The 22,080-nt window shown below is 40.0% G+C and overlaps 1 protein-coding gene across 2 annotated transcripts; it reads left to right on the forward strand.

Annotated features, from left to right (window-relative positions):
- The first annotated feature begins 5,134 nt into the window (after positions 1–5,134).
- Positions 5,135–12,168, forward strand: LOC108675595 (14-3-3 protein zeta). Of its 2 annotated transcripts, none has more exons than XM_018163617.2 (5): positions 5,135–5,273; positions 8,996–9,097; positions 9,445–9,765; positions 10,047–10,210; positions 10,853–12,168. In XM_018163617.2, exons 2-5 carry the CDS (start codon positions 8,998–9,000, stop codon positions 11,006–11,008), a joined length of 741 nt encoding a protein of 246 aa, XP_018019106.1. In that variant the 5' UTR covers positions 5,135–5,273; positions 8,996–8,997; the 3' UTR covers positions 11,009–12,168. The 2 variants fall into 2 exon arrangements, with proteins under 2 accessions (XP_018019106.1, XP_018019107.1); XM_018163618.2 differs by lacking the exon at positions 10,047–10,210 and adding an exon at positions 10,283–10,446.
- The last annotated feature ends 9,912 nt before the right edge of the window (positions 12,169–22,080 follow it).

A 22,080-nucleotide genomic window follows, 5' to 3' on the forward strand; every position in this document is an offset into this window, starting at 1 on the left:
AACAGAACTATGCTATCTGAAACCTAACCTCAGATGCGGTGAACGAAAAATTACGTAATTTTACGATGCCTGGAAGTCATATTCGATCCGCGGCCTGGTGGTGCACGGCAGGTGGTGGTCAGGGCCGGAAGAGTACAAAGCCGAGTGGTGCACGGCTGATTGGTGTAGGTCCGGAGAGATCCAAGGCGTTCGATTCAGGGCTTATTGGTGCACAAAATTGGTGGTGCACAAAATTGGTGGTGCACGGCTGCGCTCCCACCAGCCGCAAGTCGTTCCCCAATCCTCACTTTAGCATCATGGTGCGGTTTTAGAGTATTATCTTTCTACAGTCTGCCAGCGCAAAAGAACGACCTTTCAACATGTAAATTTATGAAAAAATGATCCGTAAAATGCTGCGGGCGAAAGGAATTTACTAATAAGCAGCTCATGATTTCAGTGTATGGTTTGAATTTAACAATAGGCTGCTGGGTTCAGGTGGGCCGCGTCGGGAGCGCAACCGTGCACCACCAATTTTGTGCACCAATATGCCCTGAATCGAACGCCTTGGATCTCTCCGGACATCCACCAATCAGCCGTGAACCATTTGGCTTTGTCGTCCTCCGGCCTCGCATAGAACCTGCCGTGCACCAGCAGGCCGCGGATCGAAACTGACTTCCGGGCATCGTTAAATTACGTAATTTTTCGTTCACCGCATCTGAGGTTAGGTTTCAGATAGCATAGTTCTGTTCCAAAATTTATCGTCCATCGACAAGTGGCCGTTCGACCGATGGCTGGTTCGACCCACGGACTAGATACGGACGGCTTGAAGTGTTGAAGGCTACGTTCCGGAAGGCAGGAATCATGATGGTCCATTACATCCAAGGCTGTGGTGGTCTTCGGCAGGCGACACATGTCTGGCATGTCACCGGGTCTTATAATGCTCTTGACTTGTCTCATGGAGATCCGAGGACTGGCCTGTCGACCAGAACTATCCAAAACTGACTTTGTAGCTAAGTAGCTGTTGAACATCCACCAATTTGTGAGATCCGACGCACTTCTGGTCTAAATCTCTACTCTACTCCTTCGTAGCTTTACTTAGTTCGTTCTTGTACGCATTTGTGTAAGCAGGGAGTTTATTCCACATGTCGGTGACTCGAAGCGAGAAAAAGTGTTGTATGGATGAGTTGCTCCACATTTTTTTTTTTTTTATAGCCGTGCCCTCAGGTGTTTTGTTATTGTTCCATATCCTAGTAAACCTTCTGAAATCTTGTATAAACTATGAATATATTTCGATGGGGTCTCTGCACTCAGACGTCAATAATAAAGACGTGGAAGCTTCGTAATCGCTAATCGTCCTTAGCACCATGGTTGAACTAGTTCAACCATGGTTAGCACATTCTCGACTAAAGTTTTGCCCTTTTCAAGTTTCGGCGACCACAAGTCGTTTACAAACTTTAAGGGTGGGCGAACGCGAGCGATAAACAGTAGCTTCATCGCTTCTGCATCTAGACACTAGGAAGAGTGCAATATCAATCAATCAAATAATATCAAGAACCAACACCATGGGGCCACGACTACAAACTAAAAAACTGCGTTGCAACTCATCCACGCGACAACATTTCTCATCCACGCGGGGAGGCTGTGCCACAACTGACATCAGTGACATGTGGAACAGCCTCCCAGATTACATCGTTGACGCTCCGATCGAGTATAAACGCATTCAAGAACAGACTAGATAAAGCAATTGAAAAATATATTTTCAGACCTAAAAGCTATGGAAATATATATGTTCAGACTTGAAATGCTTAGCACCATATCGAATGCGGTGGAAGTCTAGTAGCTATTTGAAACTATCGCCAGTCCTGAAAAATTCCGGCCAAAGGACATGCTTTTGGATTTTCTGTGAACAAGTCACGAAAAGTACAATAATCGGCGACAGGCCATATCAGGCCTACTCTTCAGTGCCGACATCACTATGATATGTTATGTTATATAGCCACTATAACGTAGCGTCAACCGAAGAGTATTTAACCTAATGGATAGTTAAAAAAATGACCAATACACAATTTTTCTCGGATCTATGATACACTATTCAGATTAATCTGAAATTTTATAGTAAAACGTTTAAAGTTTCGTGATGATTTTTACCGTAAGATTTATGGCATTTTCACCGCATAAAGAGAGAAACCTAAACTATTCCTACGAAAATCGGTAAAAAAAAAAGGTTGTGGAAATTGAGCGTGTACACATTTTACCGCAGAGTCTTCTCATAAAAAGTTTACTCCATAAACTTCAAACATTCACAGATAAACGCAAAAAATTCTCGACTGTGTTCGATTGCCATATCAAATGAATATAATTTCTACCGTAATTTTAACAGAAAAAAAACTTAGAATTTCAGATTTTCACTGAATTCCAACTCTAATGTTTAAAATTCGTGGGTCGCCTTGGGCAAAATACAAAAATTTTCTCCACCGTGTCTTCTCCTAAGTTTTTCTTACCAGCTGACGTAAAATTGGGAGATGGTTACTGCCCTTTCTAATGTTCGTTTATCAATTAGACTGCCTTATCAACTAATGTATTAGTTCAACCATTCGACCATTCACGACCACGTGAGATCATGCATGAGTCAACTGACGTAAGTGATCGGAAAATCCCATGAACAATGAGCAGTCTAAAGCTATAAAAAGAAGCTATAAAAAAATAACGCTAAAAAGCTAAAGAAGCTATAAAAAATAACGACCGACCTAACCTAAAGCATGAGTGATTGATGTAAAGGCTTAACGGTGATTGATATAAAGTTTGATTGGTGAATTTCCTAAGTTGAATGTTTGATTGATGTAAAGATGCGCATATTTTTAGGAAGAAGAAGGCGAAATTAATATATGAAACAATTTCTTATTACCAAAATCAACCCGGCAACTCAAAAAACAACTGTTAAAAACAAACAATAAGTGTGAACTGATCCTATTTATGATAGGAAGAAGGTTTTGATACAAGTATTGCAGGGAGCGCGTAAATCATCCATGAGCCTATCTCTAACATGAGACATATTGATGCATAAAAAAGAATTGTGCAACTCCTTGAAAATTTAATTCGAAAATTTAATTTGAAAATTTAATTGAAAATTTAATTCCATGATCATTAATCACAGGTTAATAAACAAGCAAGTTCTGACATCTAATATTAATTGATGTATAAATTTGTAAGCAGATATGTCGTGAAGTTGGCGCTCACGACAAAATATTATCTATTAAAACTATTTATATTAACAATATTCAAGTGATACTATATATAATTCCGTTAAGAAGTAAGACTGTCCGAGGTTCTCAATCGGTAATCCTAATTCTGTGCAGGTTATTGAAAGATAATTATCTCCTGGGAACAAAATGGAGCAAATGGTTATTTCATTATATTTTTAATCATTATTTGGGATGGTGTACCCAAGTCTTGGATTCCAAATTACTCCAGCTATCAGTGCATTTTATCATCGATCGTCTGTCAGTATATTAAAATAGGCAATGTATATGTATATCATTATATGTTTATGGCAAGGGTAATGAACAGCAAGATTACAGTACTAGAAGACACGGTTGCAACGACAGAGTGATGATGTCAGAGTTGACAATGAAAAAAGATTTAGGAGTTAATATCGACAATAAGTTGAAATTTTTTAAACATATTGAAGGTCAAGTTAAAAAAGCCAATGAACGACTTGCACTGATCAGACCCTCTTTCGGGTACCTAGATGCAGAAGCGATGAAGCAGTTGTTTGTTGCAGTCGTGCGACTGAACCTAGTTTGGAAACGTCGTGTGGTCACCGAAACTTGAAAAGGACAAAAATTTAATAGAAAATGTTCAATGACGTGCAAAGAAGGATAATTCCGGGACAGAAAGACAAGTCCTGTGAGGAATGATTAAAGATTATGAAGCTTCCAAACCTCAGTTATCGACGTCTGCGTGGGGACCTCATTGAAGCATACAAGTATACTCATGGCTTATACAAGGTCTCAGGATTACTAGAATTTGAAACAAGAACCAACACCAGGGGCCACGCTATAAACTAAAAAAACTGCGTTGGAACACATCCATGCGACAACGTTTCTTCTCGCTTCGAGTCACCGACATGTGGAACAGCCTCCACGTTAGCATCGTTGACGCTCCGAGTATGAACGCCTTCAAGAACAGACTAGACGAAACTATGCAGGAGCATATGTTCAGTCTTGAAATGCCTAGCAAATTACGGACCAGGCAATAAAAAGTCCAGCAGCTATCTCAATCAATCGTCAGTTATGGAAAGATCGGGTTCCAAAGGCCGGATCCCTTGTGAATCAAGTCACGAAAAATTTGTGAATCGGCAACAGGCCATGGGCCTATTTATTCAGTGCCGACACTTCTATTCTATTACTGTATAATTCAAATTTCCATGCTTATTTTGTTGGTGCAAGTTAACATTAACAGTACGGCATTTCATCTAAAAAGGGGGAGCGTTCGTTTTACATGACTGGAAATAGAGCGGTAAAAACCGTATTTCCTCAATGGAAATATAATATTGGTCTTATTTTCTAATGTTTACGTTTGATGATGTAAATAAACTAAAATTAAAAACCGAACTGGAGGAAATAATGGTTGAGACGCATACGCTTGCATAAATGCAGTTAGGCAATTCATTCATATCAAATGGTCCAAGATTCCAGTTGAATTTCAATCATGTTGTGACATTGCCCTTGCCATTCTATTATGAGTGGGACCAAATATTATCATGCTCTGAAACAACGCCTAAACCTAGAAAGATAAGCATTCAAAAGACTTAAATTTTGAAACGGAAACTATTTATGAGTCGTGAATGTTTGATATTATTTTCAAATATTATTATAACGAATTTTTATATATAGAATGCAGATTGGATTACATTTCCACGTGCAACACTGAGTAAATTTCCAACTTTCTCATATTAAAATTACTGGAACAAGGGGATTTGCAAATCAGTAATAAATCGAATATTATAAAATTCATAATTCTTAATTGATCATATTGGACCTATTAGCTGGAAAAAAAGAGTATTCTAATTTTAGACCTAAGATATAATAAATGAAATTCGTTTTTCAGTCTCTCATTTGACTGAACACGGGCGGGGAGCGCCCCGTAGCTCTTGCAGATACCAGACAGTCAGTTGGCGAGAAGATATCGTGGTGTGAGCAGTGTGTTCCAAGTGAGCCTATTATAAACTCATAATTCGAGTGCAAACCCGCCCTTCTTGGATTATTCATCACTAGCATCATAAGAAAATACTGGTGAGTGAGGTGGATCGTTAGGGCCCACGTTTCTATTATGAATAAAGTTATGCACCTGTCAGTTTTTCTCCTATGAAAGGTGACTGGTGTGGGCGGTATTACGTCGCACAATTTAGGTGGCCGAAGAAAATTTACTTAGAATAGTTGAGCCTCCTTGGCTAATTCGTCTAGTAGACCTTAACACGCTATTCAAGGCTGTGGATGTGAAACTTCTGGAAATATATTTTGGTAGATGGTGTAGTCCGTGTAGATACTGACGTCGTAGGAATGTGGAGTAAGGCGCCATCTTGTCCAATGGCAGCCATGTTGGAATGCGCCGGCCGGCATGCGGTGGGGAGGTCGTTTGAGAGGCAACGCTCCGGCCGCGCCTTGAACGCTTGCGCGTTACGAGACATGCATGTATAGCTGCGCATATCGGTCTCGTTCATATGAGCAGAGTGAAAGGTGGTAGTATTTACTACCTATTTACTTTATCATTCGTGTAGAGTTTCGGATAACTTTTGTGCCCTGGTCCTATTGCATGTTGCATTCATTATTGCGCATGCAAATGAAGCATTTAGCGAAGTTGATCACGCACGATGACTGCCTTGGTATCGGGTATTTACATATCTGCATCTGAACTCTCCTAATATGAAATTGGGTGTAGCTACCATCTACAACTGAACGTGGCTGGCGACCTGGCGTCACCAGGGCCCAGGCTACTGGTTTTTAGCTACATAACTTGATCTAGTTCAGGAATTGCTGAATGTTGAGCATTTTAACCGATTGTTTCAGAATATTGAGCCAAATTTTCCCAAAGATTGGTTATAAATGATTGTAGTGTAAATTGGATGAATTTTAAGCTCGGATAATAGGCAGTTAGGCTAGTCCATGCGTTCTACTGAAAGAATTTTATGGCCGTTGGAATGGGTGAATTTAGTGGAATTCATGGGCAGTTTTGTCTCATCCATGGTGACAGAAGCCTTCTGCTGATTCTAAACTTCTCTCTCAATTAGGCCTCATGACACTTGCTAAAAGGCATGGATTCCATGAGATTGAATTTACTGTTTGATCCATTTGAGTGATTAAATCTTGTTGAAATTCAGGAATTTTAACAAATTTCATTATAACGGAATTGTAATGTGAATGAACTAGTACTTTCTTTTCTACTATAGATTGTCAGGACTTGTGCTGAGTTGAAGATTCCATAAAATTTAGATTTTTCTGAGGTAGGTAGTATGCAGATTAAATCTTCCATATATATTGGAGCATGTACAACTATTGTGCTGAGTTGCATCAAATGTTATGCAGGCACTTGAACCTGGCTGATATTTGACCCTCTTAGTACCTTATGCTTACTTACTTGAATTACTTGAAGTAACTTGATAGCCCCCAGTTTAGTCAACAAAGTTGCTACAATTTTGTTAGGCCTACAACCTCGTTTCTCACCCAATTGAATGATATCGAACTGAAATTAGGGATAAGTAATCTTATACATGAACAGATGAATTTACTAGCCTAAGTCTTCTAGAGATCTAGGAATATAACTCTTTTGATATTGCACCCTATTTAATGAACAGTTTGTATTTAGAGTGGAGCAGCTAGAGTTAAAGATCCAGTTGCAGTTTATTACACAACAAAACGTTTAGTTGATTTGTTTACTATACAATGTTTGTTTTTTCTGCAGGATATTTTGGCAGGAAAAGTTAAGCAATGCAGATTGTGGAAGTTGAAAATTTTATGAAGTGACATGTTTGCTAAGTGCAAACCACAATTTTTCAATCAAACAAAAATTTAACATTCGAGCCACAAGATTTCAGACCTACTGAAATTATAATTTTAGCACCGCAATATTTAAAACAAAATTAGGACTTTTCCAGCACTGTCACACATTGTGTGGATTCCTATTGATTGTCTTTCCATATTGGTCAAGCTAAATCAGACTAAACTATTTGTAGATCTTAGGTCAAACTGGTCTGCATTATTGACTTTCCAGAGCATTGCAAGGCTTATGAAAGTTGTCACATGTGAGAAAGATTAAACTATAATTAGAAAGCCGCATGGACAGGGTTGAATAGTCACCTTGGTTGCAGGGGCTTGATTTTTCAGCAGGCTATTCATTTCAACAGTGTTATATCCATGAAAGAAAGCATATTTTGGTTAGTAATTATGAGATCTGATGAATCTTTTCAGAAGCTCAAGACTCAGAATAGAAGTTTTAATTGCTTAAACACTTGGTGGCTGCAAAATATTTCTTCCAGTTTGAACAATTTTATGGGCACCTATACAGCAAGATGAAGTAGGGATCTTGGCAAGATCCATACTGCACAAGACGACCAATTTTGAAATTTTGCCATACTGCACGACTGGAACAATTTCAACTTGCCATTTGGGTCCTTACTGGTCAACTTGTAATCAGCATCTCTCCTTTATAAACTTGATCACAACTTGTAGTTGCCTAAATTGCAACTAACTTGACTGTTTTCAGTTTTTCAAGGAAATGGTCAAATAGAATATATATGAGAGGAACCCAGTATATGTTGTACTTCTGCTTATTTTCCTGGAATGAAATGACTGTCATTCTGTCTTATGATGAAATGATTGTCACATGGGAGGAAAAAAAATAGATGAAATTTTCTTTTGACATGTGCTTTTTAAATGTTGGAATTGTTCCAGTAAAGGCTAAATTGAGGTCAATCATCTTGATCAGCTTAGAATATTGAATAATTAGTTTGAAAATAGACTATTGCTGTTCTCCATATCAGGGGGTTGCTTTGCTAGTGTTGCCATACTTGTTACTTATGGAATTTGAAGGGATCTATAAATTCATGGGTTGAAAATCTCCTATGGAATAATAAAAGCTGTAGAGTAGAGTGAACGGAAAATGAAACTTTCATACTAATATAAACGAGGTTCAATAAAATTCAGCAAGAGGTGTGGAACTGCTTACAATACTGGCTGTGTCTTTTTTATGTTTTTTTATTTTATTTTAAGGGGTGTGTTAATTTGGAGTTTTTTGTCAGCTGTTGTGAATACAGGGCCTTCTAGAAGTAAGCCTAGTGATATTGCAGTTGGGTGGTAAAATTATTCCAGAAGTCCCAATACAAGTCTGCTGAATGATGCAACTAGATGAATGTTTGGATTTGTTTTAAAGCCTTATTCTAAAATTTGATATAGTTGCGCTAATAATATAGCATGCGTCTTCTCAACTGGTTTTTCCCTATTTTCTCCCATATAATGTAGGTTCTGCCTTTGGGAAAAGAAATTACCTAAATATCCGTTGCAAGATTTATATATACACAGGTCTAAGTTTTCTATGAATTTGGTTTGAATATTAGGACCACAAACGTCATGTTCTTTGAGCAAGAACCATGTCCACAATTGCCCATTACAGTATAGTAAAAATTTAGAAGCATTAATTTCATGCAATTCTTGAGCTTCTTCATTGTTTAGCTAGATGAGGTTAGAGGCTGAACTTGGAGCTTGCCATAGAAAATCATTTCATGCATCGTGTGAAGTCGTGTTGTCAAGTTTCTAAATGTCGTATTTGAAGCCGAGGCTGAATAGAGGGTTGTGATCAGCTCGGTAGTTAAGACACATCTAGTGTTCTGCCTGTAACAGTCCCTGCAGGGTCTTCATATACAATGTTAATTTGTTATAAAGTCAGTTGATGACCGAGCTTGGTTTAAACTAGAATTTAACTTGTGTTCTGTACTCACGCATGTCAAATTCTTGTCTTTCAGAAATGGCTGACAAAGACGAACAAGTTCAGAGAGCTAAGCTCGCCGAGCAGGCTGAGCGATACGATGACATGGCTGCTGCCATGAAACAAGTCACAGAGACTGGTATGTGATAAAGTTCCAGGTTTTCTGACGTTCTCTGAACGGCATGTAATGACCGTTCAAATGAATAAATCTAATAAAATTAGTTGAATAATCTACACAACACGTCGGTGGAAAATTTAATTCTGTATGAATTTTTGTGATAAGAAAGTCACAATTAACATGGTAAAAACTTCACTGATCCTAAAATATTGGTTATGATAAGTTTTAGAGTATCATGAATTTGCTGAACTTCATTTGCGTGTCGGTATAAGTATAACTTCGGCATTGTTCAGTTTTAATGTTATTCGTATTGAGTATATTATCTAATTTTTTGCAGACAAATGACCGGTTAACTTCTCAATTTGCAGGCGTTGAACTATCGAATGAAGAACGCAATCTTTTGTCAGTAGCGTACAAAAATGTGGTGGGTGCCCGAAGAAGTTCCTGGAGAGTCATTTCTTCGATAGAACAAAAAACTGAAGGCTCAGAACGCAAACAACAAATGGCGAAAGAGTACAGAGAGAAGGTCGAGACCGAACTTAGAGAAATTTGTCAAGACGTTTTGAACCTCCTTGATAAATTCCTCATCCCCAAAGCCTCCAACCCAGAGTCCAAAGTCTTCTACCTGAAGATGAAGGGAGATTACTACAGGTACCTCGCCGAGGTCGCAACTGGTGATGCCCGAGCAGGTATGTACCTAATGTGCATTAGCTTGCTTTCTATTTAACGTAATTCAGAACTCTGAATACATTCACCGGAAACGTCTTTGTCATTTGAACAGATACGATGCCGGAGCTGCTGAAACTTAGTTTCACTGCCCCCCTTCCTTCATATATTGCCCCCCCCATCTTCAACTTAACGTGTTCTATACATCTGACGTTAATTCCATAGCAACAGGGTCCCCGTCGACGACTGGAGAAGGCTTCTCTCGTAATTTTGATCTCTTGTTTAATGCGCATCCTCATGACAGGCGTTGTTGAGGACTCGCAGAAGTCGTATCAGGAGGCCTTCGATATTGCTCGCTCTGAAATGCAGCCCACTCATCCCATCAGGCTGGGACTAGCCCTTAACTTCTCAGTCTTCTACTATGAAATTCTGAATTCGCCAGACAAAGCATGTCAACTTGCTAAACAGGTGAATATTTTTTTAATGTTACTCTTGAAAGGTGATTTAATCTAATGTCAAGTGTTGACCGCTTCTCTCAAGTTGTCGTGGACGACTCGCAGAAGTCCTACCAAGAGGCATTTGACATCGCTAAGTCGAAGATGCAACCGACCCATCCCATAAGGCTGGGTCTTGCCCTCAACTTTTCTGTCTTCTACTACGAGATTCTCAACTCCCCTGATAGAGCCTGTCATTTAGCAAAGCAGGTAACGGCGTGTGCCGTGTGATGCTGCTTTACTTTCTCACCCTATAATTCAAAACGTCTGCATCCAATTCTTATCGTGATGAGCTTTCAATCCTAGATGAATTTGTATTCCAGTTGTTGGAAGCCTTCCATAAATATTCCTAAATTTAATTCTGTTCAGACAGGAAGTTGAACTTCCTTATCGCTTATCTCGGTCCTACGTGACGTCGAGAATAATAGCGTTCTTACCCTTCTAACTCGTTTTAATCCGAATCGTGTGGCAAGCTTGAGAGAAACGGACTAACACTTCTTTTTAAGGATACCTTAGCTATGACAAAAAGCCCGTAGCTGTACAAATATTGTAGCTTCTAACTCGCAAGTCTGGCAGTTTAATACCTTTTCTCAATTTTTCCGTACTCTCCCCACAGGCATTCGATGATGCTATAGCAGAGTTGGACACCTTGAATGAAGATTCTTATAAGGATTCCACCTTAATCATGCAATTGCTGAGAGATAACTTGACGTTATGGACCAGTGATACACAAGCGGAGGCGGAAGACGGCAACGAGTGTGAAGCGAACTGATGTAAAGACTAAGATTTAAGATTGTGTAACCCTCGTGTAAAACAATTCATTATCAGTTATATGGGTCACTGCTAATACCGCCACCGAACTTTTATCAGCAGACAATGGCAGTTCTCCTGCTGTTTGATCACTGCTTCTCAGGTTTTTTTTTTTTGTGAAAAGTAATCCGCTCAATGTCGGTCATCGGCGCTGTGTTTTTGAACTCCATTATGTTCATCTGGAATAGAACATCTCCCCAGAAACTTTGATTCTCGACTCCTCTCAAACGGTCGGTATAGTTGAATATTGATATAACAGATCCCTTTTAACGAACCTAAGGAGCATGACCTGATTCTAGCGTGAGTGTTTTCTCTAGGTGGGATAGTGCACCATCACTTCTTGTCCTAACTCGTCAATATCATATGGTAGAGGTTTAGGATACTATTGCGTGGATTGTAACGCTGCGAGATTGTTGACATTGAGTGGCAATAACAGTCCACTTCTTACAGTTCTTCATGAACATGTTCCACGTTTTTGATGTTCAAATTGTTATACGCCTACTAATTCATGCTGATAATGGAGACTTGTTTGATTATTGTATTACCGACTGGACTTGGTTCCTAGGTCACCTTTATAGATAATAGCTTGGGACACGTCTAGGTTTGAGGGTAGGGCATATCTAAATTCTACCTAGCTTAGATTGCCGTTACTCGTGCTGGATGAATATGGGGAGGGACATCAGCAAATTTCTAAAGTGTCGAACCCTACCATGCCCGGTTTGCCTGGACATCGCCTGGATTAGGGGTTGTACGGACGTGAACTAAAAGCAACTTTAAATTGCGCCCGTGGTGTGTACCAGATGAGGCTATTACTTTGCTAACGATGCTTTTTTACCAGCTCTTCGACGGGAGACTTTCATTGCTCACTCTTTAGGCCATTCATGAACTAATATTTGAATTTTAACCAAGAAAGATTTAAGCTGCAGCTTTCCTGTTATCTTCATTTGAATGATTTATGTACTTACACTACGGAACTTTAACTGGTCTCTGGATTCAGAATTCAAAGATTTTTTTGGCAATTTGATCTTGGGAATTTGTAGACTTAGCTCGCCGTATTGAAGATGAATTGTAATGTCTAAATTGCTTTCATAAAATTAACGTAATAAACGTTTCGTATTATTCTAATGACTTTTAATGAACACCCAACGGAGATTGAATATACCGTCACCATATTTAGCCTCCGCTGATGGCCACAGAATGTAAGTAAGATGCTAGCTCGCTTACAAACTAATGGTTAGAGAAAGTTTGCCAGTGCTGGTTGATACCTGGACCTAGAGTTTCGGTAACCGTGCCCCAATATCTTTTTTAGCGGCGACGGATAAGTTTTCGTGCAGACACGTGTTAACGTTGGAACGTCTCTTCCCCCTATATTTCTCCCAAAGGTGTAATAGACTCCATGATAGTAGCGTTAGCATAAATAGAGCCTTGCGAATAAATTTTGGCGTCTTGAATTGAACTTGCAAGGTGTCGAATGATTACCGTGGATTCCAGTGGCAAGACTTACTGCATTTTGACCCCTAAACAGGCTTTTAGGTTTGAAACTTGCTGCCAATGTCCGCTCTGGGTGCAATGTCGATAGTTTCCACTTTTTCTAAAGTGATCGGCTGAGTCAGGTGATTGTCACCTTTGAGTGAACATTGTACCGGTTGCCAGGATTAATACCGACCAGTACGAGATGCAAACACGTGTGCAGCAGCGAAAAAAATGTAGAGTAATTTTCCAAATAAAGATTGGAATTGTTGAACCTTTGTTGATCTCAGAAACTTGTTATGTAGAAATTCTTCCGACATAAGCACATGGTTCGAAACTAATAGTTATCGAATACGCAACTTGCTCTAATACGAATTTCCTAGTCTGAATTCATAACTCTCGTAACACGTCTGCATCTGAGGGGCCGGTCAAATGATGCAGACGGGGTCCGGTCAAATATAAGAAAACTTGGTTTCACTTTCGCTATTAATGATCACATAACCTGCGCTTCATCATCACAAATAGTGTGAACGATAACACAGCTTGAGATCATCGATGAAAATGCCGGCTTCATCCGCCTACAGCCAGCAAGCAGGTCAGCCGCTAGCCAACTGCCGCTTGGCGCAGAGTCAGCCATGGCGTCGGCCTAGCCTCTATTCACATATCTCATTTTTAAATTGCAGGATTGTAATGTCAATGGCAAGGTAAGAATATATTAGATTCTTCAATAGCTCTTGTAAGCTCTCTAATTCCCTGTCAGTCGGTCTTTTTTTTTTTTTAGTTACCACTAAACGGTCATGTTCGTTACCGCGGTGTGTTAGTTCATCCATCTGATATTCGTAATGTTCTGACCTAGATGCCTATGAATCTCAAATCATTTTGATGTACATTTGACTACGCTGAAAAATGGCTGAAAGTATCACTAAACTCGAGTTTTTCATCGATTTTTATACTTTCGTCTTTCTTTTTAGTGGCTACCTGTCTTAAAGTAGATTGAAACAAGAGGTATTTTTTTGAGCACGCGTGTGTGCTGGGTGCATTCAAGGGCGAGTCCCTGGCCATCGATTGGTTAACGATCGGTCTTGAACTTTGATGACGTCAATCAGCTACCGCTATGATGCATTTCTCTGATCAGGAACGAGAATTGATTTTTAGCTGAGCATTTATTTACATTAATGCAAGTCTCTCCAGTAGATTTTTAATTCGTAATAATTTATTCCAGTTGAAAACGGGCTATGTAATCACAATCGTCTATTTCAGTTAAAACTAAAAAATTCCAATAACCTCCGCTGATTCATGTATTTTAAAAGTCAAACTCATTCACTTCTTAGTAGAGGTGCTCACGTCATACATGAACTACGACTGTAAAAAAAACATCAGCAGTGATTATGCTGAACTGTCATTTCCTAAATTCAACTGCTCCATCTTTCAACCTGTGTTTAGCGCTATCATTCAACATCTGGCAACAGGTTAAATCTGACCGTCACGTGGCTAGCACTTGAGAGGCTTGGCATCCGACGGATGTTAGGGTTAAAGCACTGCCTTTCTGAGCTCGTATGTTCGATAAATAGTTCCATTATTATCGTTACGTCTTATTATAAGTTCTACGGTTGGCAGGTGTCTTGTATAGGAGACGATGGTTGGAGAAGTAGATTTGACCTCTCTGGATACACGATGCCTTATAGAATTTTGCTAACGTCCAGAAGTAACCATCAGACATCATGAAATAAAAGCTTCCTAGTGGCAATATGTCAGCTTTAAAATTTTGCTTTAACGTTGAAGAGCATAGATTTTATATCGGATCAAAATATGATCGTTATCATTACAAGAAAGGGCAGTTCGGTTGAAAACTACTAACGATTTCTGTGTCGATAACTGCAGTCCATAGGTATTTTCAGTATTTAAGCAACAAGAATATTTGGTTGCGTAAAGGGGTAAGTTAGGCTTGTTTATTGTAAATCTGTTTAGACACTTAACGGATAGTTGTTGTTTTTTTCAAATTTAATTTAAATTTCATCAATGGGTTCTTTATTGTAATGTTTTACAATCGTTATGCTTAAATACGAGTTTCGGCGGCAACAGTTGATAGTGTTCTCTCGAGTCAAGATTTCGCCGTCCGCTTAGATTAGAAAGCGATGCTAATGTAAAAAACTTTTAATCGTTTTAATGTTCATCTCGGATAAGACTGTTTTGCTACAAAGTTCATGAAATTGGTAAATTTAAACTGCAGCTGGTAATTGGTAAATTTAAACTGACACTTTACAGTTTACAACAAGTAAAACAAAAGGCGAATTGGGATCGTGTAGGTTGGGAGAACGAAGGCGTGTAGGTCAGTGCCATGAGGCGAGAGTGCTGTAAGACTACGACTTGGCACACCTGCGCACTACCGATACAGGATGAAAATTTAGACTCAAACTCGGATTATAAAGAAAACTGTGTGATAATCAAAGAGAGAGGCAATTTGGGACACGGATGATAGTGACTACTGAATAAAAATTGAGGGGCGAAACTGTCATACAAGTAAGAAGCTGAGAGTCTCAGACATCGTGGAAAATTCCATTCAGAGCATTGGCTCCTAAACCATGTATGGTAAGGTCATCTTACCAGTTCCGGGGGGTCTTGTGGGGGGTACTGGTACGCAAACACTTTTAAAGTTTTGAAATTTTTTTTGGCGAAGTTATTTACTACATTAAAACAAAGTTTACAGCCAAAGACAAGAAAATCTGACACTAATTCACAACTGTTACCATACATCCTACTTTGTCTTAGCAGCCACTGTATTTTCTAACATACCTCCTACATAATGCGCAAATTTTTACCACATAAACTGAAGTAGGATGGTTCCTGGTGATTCACGGCGGCTGGTAATCACTGTGCACGATCTTTGTAAATCACTCGTTTAGACCATTTCCGATTTACCCATCAAAAAGGTATTTTTTGCTGGCTTTCGAAAACTGATGTTTCGGACCAAGTTTGTGAGTATGATATATTATGATGAATACTGAGGTGTACAAGTCGGTATTTTAATTTTAATCTTAATGCATTTCAAAGCTGATGAGTTTTAGTTTAAAAGTTTGATTACATAGAGATGAAACTTGAGTGCTATCGCCACCGGCTCGACCGAGTTAGGGAGAAGGTAACCGAGTGGCCGGCGCTCCGGAATGCGGTTGGTCAGGCGCCTGCGGTGAACAAAACACAGCAGCTGCAGCAGCACTACAGCCACAGCACCGCAGCAGCAGCAGCACTACAGCCACAGCACTACAGCCACGGCACAGCAGCTGCAGCAGCACTACGACCACAGCACCGCAGCAGCACTACAGCCACAGCACCGCAGCAGCACTACAGCCACAGCACCGCTGCTGCAGCACCACTACAACCACAGCACCGCAGCAGCAGCAATACAGCCAGAGCGCCGCAGCTGCAGCACCACTACAGCCACAGCACCGCAGCTGCAGCAGCACTACAGCCACAGCACCGCAGCTGCAGCAAGCAGCACTACAGCCACAGCACAGCAGCTGCAGCAGCACTACAGCCACAGCACCGCAGCAGCAGCAGCACTACAGCCACAGCACCGCAGCAGCACTACAGCCACAGCACCGCAGCCGCAGCAGCACTACAGCCACAGCACCGCAGCCGCAGTAACAGCTGCATCATAGCAGCAGTAACCGCAGTGCCACAGCAGCTGCAGCTCAGCAGCAACAGCAGCAGCGGTGCGACCACAGCATCAACAGCAGCAGCACAGCCGGTTGCCTAGCGGTTCTCGACTCAGGATTAGCGCTGAAAGACACAAAAACTGCAGCCGTCCATTGATACGAACCTCGCGCGTACGCAGCCACATTTTTCAAAAGTTTTTCATTTTCTTCCTGTTTTCCCTCTATTGGCCATTATTTCTATCTGTTACTCTGCGGAATTTTCAAGGTAAAAGTGATGAAAATGTGGTGAACGTAATTACTATCGAGTTGTCCATTACCATGCATTGAGACTTACTATCACAAGCGATTAAAACAATGAAGTAGTCCTTGTTTAAACTGTAAAGGTTCTTATTTAAAATTTTAAAACTCTTTTTGAAGATGGATACTCATAATTCAAATTTTAAAATTACGTTTTGAAGCTGCAAATAATTTTTCGAAGGTAAAAATATCTGTAGTATAAATAAAAATTACGTTGTTGAAGCCGATAATTATTTTCTAGGAGCCTAAAATTTCCGTAAATTAAAAAAATTATGTGTTTAAAATGCTTAAAATGAAATGTTTCAAAAATTTTGTTGTTGTTGAAATCATGAAATGTATACAGAAAACGACAGTGCGCAATAAATTCAAAATATGTAAAAACGCATCGAGGGTTCTTCGCAATGCACCTCTAACGTTATTATAATTATAACAATTGAAGTTGTGGGTTGCCAAGTACCAATTACGGCCACGACGGTTACCAAGTACCAATTACGACCAGGGACGAACTTGAATGAAGTCTCCAACCTGAATGGCCTCTACCTTATTGAAAACTGGAGCCGCGTTACCGCCGTCTAGTATAGCTCCTAGATGACCATCTAAGTCATCTAAGTTACCATCTAGCTAACTATAGGTACTACAGGTTCACTACTGCTCTAGTTCATCGTTCTCGAATGTCTAGCATGACCGATTGTAGTCCTAGCAAACTATATACAATAAAGTTCGAACAAACTACATAGGTCAGCAAGATATAGCGCACTACCCACACGCCTTTTGAGCACAGTTCAGGCGTGGATTTTTATAACAAAATTATAACCTAACTTGGTTTCCAACACTTTAAACGATCGCTCATTGACCTGCTACAAAATTCAAGGACATTTAAAGAAAAATTTAACGGACGAAAGCCCGTTGCATTACTGCAGAAAATATACACAAGACATGTTTTTATTTAAGATGAGTTTGTATATCCCCGGAAAAACTGAAATCTAGGAGCAATTTTTAATTTTCCGTTCGTTGAAATTATTTAATCAAAAGGCCATTCTAGCCAAGAAAATTACAAGAATTGGCGACAGGCCTATTCTGCAATGCCGAAGATACTATACTATGCTATACTATACTATACTATGCTATACTATACTATACTATACTATACTATACTATACTATACTATACTATACTATACTATACTATACTATACCATACTATACTATACTATACTATACTATACAATACTATACCATACTATACTATACTATACTATACTATACAATACTATACCATACTATACTATACTATACTATACTATGAGTGAATATAGAAGGCAAAAGCTCAGCGCACGTAGGAATCCTTACAAAAAAACTATTCCTAATTGGTCGTCCATTTATCTCCGTGTGGGCCACCGCCCTACATTAATGCCCGTTACTTTCCAAAAATTTATAAAAAAAAGTTACCAAAAAGGAAAAATCAAGAAGAATTCTTACGTGCTAATACCGTCGACCATTACTTAAAGTAAGAAAAGGAACCCCATTTTTTGACGAACAAATAAAATGTCAAGGCCCATTTCCCGCGCCAGCTAGCGCCCAGCCCATTACCCGTTTGGTGGTCATATATGGGTCCCTCTGACGCACTTAATCTTGATGACTTGCCTCTCCTTGAAGGCCAATAGGGGCCAATAAACTGATGTATTAACCCTCACAACAGTTCCATCATTGGCTGGGGACAACCACCACAATGAATCACTATAAACAATCACCACAATCAATCATTACTCACGGCCAATAAACTGATGTATAGGCCCACGCAACAGTTCCATCATTGGCTGGAGCCAATCACCACAATCAATCATCACTTACAGCCAATAAACTGATGTATTGGTTCACGTCACAGTTCGTTATTTAACTGCTAACTACGGCCAATCATTGTCATTAATCATCAGAAAAAGCCAATAAACTGATGTATTGGTTCACGTCAAAGTTCGTTATTTAACTAGTAACTACGGCCAATCATTGTCATTAATCATCAGGAAGGCCAATAAACTGATGTATTGGCCCACGCAACAGTGCGATCATTGGCTGAGAGCCAATCTACGTTCGCCAGACGTCATTGCCTGGCTACGATATGAAGCGTCCTATTTTACCTGCAGAAATTGTTAGTTTTAATTGTTAAGTTTATATGAGAATAATAATTGACCTGCCACAGCCTCTATATATGGGAATACAAGTAAATAACATATAAATATCGTCTAATACTAAAAATAATTTAGGCGAACATCACTACGATCGATGATCGCTGGGCACAATATCTACAGGCAGCATGCCCCTCGGTCGATTACATCCTATAATAAGAGGAGTGACCCAACATTCCCCCTCCAATAAGAGGAGTCCCCCAACATTCCCCCTCCAATAAGAGGAGTGACCCAACATCCCCCCTCCAGTCCGCCACCCGTTTGCTCACCCCTCCCCACCCCTCCATTGCCTAGTCCTTCAGTCCCCCGGTCCCCCAATCCCCCGGGGTCATACGGCCCCCAGTTGTCCCCAATTCACTGCTTCTCTATCCTTCTGTCCCTCTGTCTACTGCCCCATAGCAGCTCTGATGAGGTAGCATAAGCTGAAGCTGCAGCTGTATGTCTAACGCAGTTGTAGCTGCAGCTACTGTTACAGTTATAACCACAGCTGTAAGTACAGTAGTAATTATAGTTTATCAACTACAGTTATAACAACTACAGTTGTAAAAACTACAGTTGTAACAACTAACAACTGCAGTTGTAACAACTACAGTTGTAACAGCTACAGTTGTAACAATTACAGTTGTAATTACAGATGAAGTAACATTTATACCAACAAATGCAACTAGAGCGGTAACTACAGCCGTAACTGTAAACAATTTTTTCAATTGCTTCGAATAAACACATACATAACTTCATAACGATTTAGGCATATGGCTACATCACCCATGGTTGAACTGATATTTCATAGACCATCATGAAATTTAAGTTTTAACTTTAGCAATCAAAGTTAATTTAATATTTATTTGAGTTATAATGTTCATTTAATGTTTGGAATTTTTTTCAAGCCATTTATCGCAACAATGAGACACGACAGAGTTTCTGACGCAGATATATTGCGTGCGAAGGTATACAATATTTGTGTTCTGTGTTAAATTCTGTATTGAGATATTTCGGCGCTGTCTGAACGCGCCTGTCCAAGTGTGAATGTAGCGGCACTTTCTATGCAAGACGAGCCCTTCTCTGTAACATCTCTTCAAGGCGAGCCCTTCACTGTAACATCTCTTCAAGGCGAGCCCTTCACTGTAACATCTCTTCAAGGCGAGCCCTTCACTGTAACATCTCTTCAAGGCGAGCCCTAGACTCTGTAACATCTCTTCAAGGCGATCCCTTCACTGTAACATCTCTTCATGACGAGCCCTTCACTGTAACTTCTCTTCATGACGAGCCCTTCACTGTAACATCTCTTCAAGACGAGCCCTTCACTGTAACATCTCTTCAAGACGAGCCCTTCACTGTAACATCTCTTCAAGGCGAGCCCTTCACTGTAACATCTCTTCAAGGCGAGCCCTTCACTGTAACATCTCTTCTAGACGAGCCCTTCACTGTAACATCTCTTCTAGACGAGCCCTTCACTGTAACATCTCTTCAAGACGAGCCCTTCACTGTAACATCTCTTCAAGACGAGCCCTTCAATGTAACATCTCTTTAAGACGCTTACCGGCTTGTGCCATTATCACCCCAGCAACCCCCCTCCACTGTAACTAACCGTTCATAGCACGCGTAACTACTTTACTTTACAATGACAATTCCTCCTAACAATAACTACTCCCCTTGTCTATTTCCCCCTTCATAATAACTACTCCCCATTACAAAGACTAATCCCCCTCACAATGAGTACTTCACTTCACATTAAGCACCAGAAGTTAGCAGCAATAAGGCTCGTTGTGCCGCATGTTTGCCAACAGTTTCGTCTGGCGTTGATGAACATCCAAGGACTCTCACATTAACTGCTCCACACGTCAACTTGCTGCCACTCTTTCTGCACTTCTTGATACTTTTGGTTCTTTTTTTGTCAGACATGTAGCAGCACTTGTTGATTTTACAGCGTTTTTTGGGGGTTTTGGAGTTTTTTTATGTGGAATTTATGATGTTTGTGGATTAGTTTCTCTGCTCTCGGTTCTGTTTGTGATAATTATGTCCGATTTACTGTTGAATTTTGCTGTAATTTGGTTGTCTTTGGTTTTAGTTTCGTTCTTACTGTATTTTATTAAGTTTTTTTTAGCTCATGCTGCCGTGCGATGATTTTTTATTGATTTGATGGAATTTTCGTATTGATTGCTTTTCGTTACACATGATCTTGTTCTAGTTATTTTACACGATGAATTATTGTTTTTGAAAGTCTATGAAAGTATATGTAAATGAATGAGTATGTATTGATATTGAAATTTTACTCAGATTAACTGTAACCTGAAAGGTAACTAGCAGAATAAACGTCTTTGAATGTCAAGATTTAACTACGCAGGTCTTCACTATATCTCAGGATACGCAGCTAGTTTTGTAGTGTATTTCCTAATCAAGTATTCCAACAACGAAACGTCGACAAGTTCTTACGCAAACCTGATCAATTTTGAAATGCCGTGGTTGGTATTCATGACTGGACGGCATCCCTGTTGCCGTGGTTGGTATTCCTGAACGGCGCGCTGCTGCCGGCACGTGGCTGGCAGCTCTGGCCGGCGGCCGCCACTCGGCGCTCAGCCGAACTAAACTGATGAATCATGGACTGTTATTTATTTATTTAAAAATTGAATAAGGTGGATATTGAGTATAATTCATTCATATTTATGCTGAACTTTTTAATGATTATGTCAGGTTTTAGTTAAACAGCGTTGATCAATAATTGGAGACTAGAATTAAACTTTGAGTAAGCTTACAATTGAGGACTTTTCTCTTTAAAATTACATCGATATTTTTACTGAAAATTCAAGTTTTTCACGGAAGCATTGTTTAATTCGTTAAATTTAGGTATAAATTATATGTGTCGTTTTCTAAACAACCAAACAAAGTGAAAGGCACGTAAAGGACTTTTAAAGAGTGCTTCCTACACATGAAGTTATAAAGCGATAAAAGCTCTAGTTGAGACCCAATACTGCCTCGCCCTGCACCAACAACACGCTAATGCTATTCCTACCAGGGTGGTGGCATGAACCTTCACTGCCCCTGCCCAGCATTGCACCTACACCTCGCTAATGCTATTCCTACCAGGGTAGTGGCATGAACCTTCACTGCCCCTGCCTCGCCCTGCACCTACACCACGCTAATGCTATTCCTACCAGGGTCTGTCTCTTATACACATCTAGATGTGTATAAGAGACAGCCTTTACAGTCACCAGCAGAGGTCTGACGGTGTTGCCCGCAGTATCCTTCGAGCGTAGCCTCTTGCAAGATATAACATCAATTGATGTGTTGAGTACCTTGCTGCAACAGTCTACAACAAAGGCCGAGTCATCCATCACTCGGTCCTTCGCATCAGATGCGTTACTTTCAGGAATCCCAAACCAGACCAGGTTGGCCTTCCTACGTTCTCTATCAAGCAACTCACGTGAGCTGTCA

Source organism: Hyalella azteca, unplaced genomic scaffold (genome assembly GCF_000764305.2).
Source record: "Hyalella azteca isolate HAZT.00-mixed unplaced genomic scaffold, Hazt_2.0.2 contig16748, whole genome shotgun sequence".
Taxonomy (NCBI): domain Eukaryota; kingdom Metazoa; phylum Arthropoda; class Malacostraca; order Amphipoda; family Hyalellidae; genus Hyalella; species Hyalella azteca.

Excerpts from the sequence above, each read along its gene's own strand:
- LOC108675595 (XM_018163617.2), top strand. The coding sequence starts at position 8,998 with ATGGCTGACAAAGACGAACAAGTTCAGAGAGCTAAGCTCGCCGAGCAG. Across the intron at positions 9,766-10,046 it reads AACTGGTGATGCCCGAGCAG|GCGTTGTTGAGGACTCGCAG; the intron begins GTATGTACCTAA and ends TCCTCATGACAG. Across the intron at positions 10,211-10,852 it reads CATGTCAACTTGCTAAACAG|GCATTCGATGATGCTATAGC; the intron begins GTGAATATTTTT and ends CTCTCCCCACAG.